Here is a 2,382-nt window from a genome sequence, read left to right on the forward strand (position 1 = left end):
TCATTGCTAATTCGATTATTATAAGTATTCTACAAATCTGATTTTATTCATTTCATTGATCTTACCTGATATGTATGCACATATGGCGTATGAAGTTGTGGTCAGTATCCTACCCACCATCAGAGATCTTCTATACGGTGTCCGCCTCACTCTATACATCATTTGTCTATGCGATACTTCCGATGGTTCTGAGTGGGGCGTGATCCGTTCACTTTCTGTGACACGAGCTGATACAATCCATTTGCATTGCCAACTAACATCACAATCAAATATCTTGCCATATCAAGCATCTCCGCTCGAAGAACATTCGTTCGTAAGGACGAAGCTTTGTGGACCGAGTTTGGATGGGTATCCATGTTTCTCTATCAAAGTGCGTGCTCACCCATATATCTCACCGGCGTGTATATTTTTGTTTCATCGGCTACAGCCGGCGCCACGACGCCCACACCAGTCGTCACAGCATTGCCAGTCAGCGCAGTAGAAGTACAGGGCGGAGTCAATTCGGCGGCACGGGCAATACAAGGCATGGGCAACAAATTTGGTCTGGATAGTGTGGACGATATGGTCGATCATTCTCTGGCCGAAAACATTGTTGAGGTATGCAAAAGCAATGCAAAAGCAATGCAAAAGTGATGCAAAAGCAATTCCAAAGCTACAAAAAAACAGCACTTTGGACGCTAACTTATGGGGTTGATACGCATCCTGCGAGTTTCGGGAGAAAGATGACTTTCCGAGCGGCACAGTGTGATGTTTTCGTGCAGTCGTGGCCTTGTAGCTCTACCGTTACTGAAGCCTGAAAGACAACTCGTGAATGGCTGCTGCATATGCTAGTAGGCTAGTACATTCATGCGGTTGTTAGCCTCACATGACTAGTCCTGCGGATTAGAATGAAGCCGTTTGCAATGCGGATGTATAACATATATATATAGCTATTCGGGTCTAACACGCCATCCGTCTCTACACACTCAGGATTTCGGCTTCTCGATCGAAGACTTCTCCGTTGCAGTGGTTGTCAACTCACCGTCCGACCGGAGTGCCACCAACACCGCCACATCCAACACCACCACCATATATGCTGCACTACACGCAGCCCAACAGCGGGGCGCAGCTAACCGAGTCCCAGGTACAGCCGGCGCTAATACGAATGAGATAACTGTTGTGGGTGCGATGAGGATCGATGCCAATGCTACGGCCAGCGCGATCGTGAGCGATACGAATCAGTTGGGAGTTGCAGGGCCTGTGAGCCAGTTGCACAGGTCGAAAAGCGGTTCAAGGATAGTTAGCAGCTCGAATGGGAATTTGTCAGAGGTGGCATCGCCTTCGCCTCTTCGGTACGTTTGATGGCGGGTTGCTTCTGCTTCTCCGGGGTTGTTGGCTGGACTGTTTTGCCTATTACTTTTAATATTAAATAGTGATGCTCATTGGTACAGATAGCCGACTACATACTTTGTTGTGCTTGGTGCGCTTACTTGTCCACAAGATGTACCTGGTTGCGGCCATTTAAGATTGTTTTTGTTTGTAAACACACCTCGATAGCATGCGGCTACATACCTATTGTGTACGTGTATATCAAAGATGATTTTTGTATATACTATAGTCGAGGGCGGCGATATATATATTTTATGATCAGTATATTTTTGTGCTATTGTGTAGAAAATGTTGGACTTTGTCGAAAGTATTACAAAAGTATATTAGCAATATCTGTACTATCTCCATTGTACAAATCTCTGATGCTGAAGTCCATCATGATGTTCACCTTTTCCCTGCTGTCGTCTTCCTTAGGAATTCAAAATCTGCGATACATCTCTCCGAGTCGAAATCTCAAGGTACATCGGACTCAGCAGTAAAGCTTAAACAAGAAGATTCCAAGGGAACTATAAATATATCAGCGCAGACCTGAGTAATGAAGCGATTTAGTACTTCAAAGGATGTAATAAAAGTCATTTTAAGTACTTGTGGGACTTTTTATAAATTTTTATTTCGAAGTGCTTTCATAGTGAACAGAAAGGCAGGCACACTATTGTATTATACTCATGAGGATCTGTGGCCTATATTAACGTCAGCACCACAGGTAATTCCGCGGAGTACATGTAAATAATTATGTGCATTCGTGAGTGCTGAAAGTTTCTAAAACACACAAACACACGCACACACACACACGTACACACACACACGTATATATATATAAATATATATATACACACAAACACACATACATATATATATATATATATATATACATGCACACATATACATACATATACACACACGTATACACACGACGCACTCATATATACATACATATATACATACATACATACATACATATATATATATATATATATATATATATATATTATTATATACATATATANATATATA

The 2,382-nt window shown here is 42.1% G+C and overlaps 1 protein-coding gene across 1 annotated transcript; it reads left to right on the forward strand.

Moving 5' to 3' along the window:
* Positions 1–354: 354 nt before the first annotated feature.
* Positions 355–1,940, forward strand: SARC_14215 (hypothetical protein; the record flags this gene model as incomplete). The annotated part of the gene is made up of 3 exons (XM_014291652.1): positions 355–597; positions 970–1,331; positions 1,783–1,940. The coding sequence occupies 3 exons, from the start codon at positions 355–357 to the stop codon at positions 1,898–1,900; spliced, it is 723 nt and encodes a 240-aa protein (XP_014147127.1). The 3' UTR covers positions 1,901–1,940.
* Between the last annotated feature and the right edge of the window lie 442 nt (positions 1,941–2,382).

The sequence above is a fragment of the Sphaeroforma arctica genome, assembly GCF_001186125.1.
Source record: "Sphaeroforma arctica JP610 unplaced genomic scaffold supercont1.4310, whole genome shotgun sequence".
NCBI lineage: Eukaryota > Ichthyosporea > Ichthyophonida > Sphaeroforma > Sphaeroforma arctica.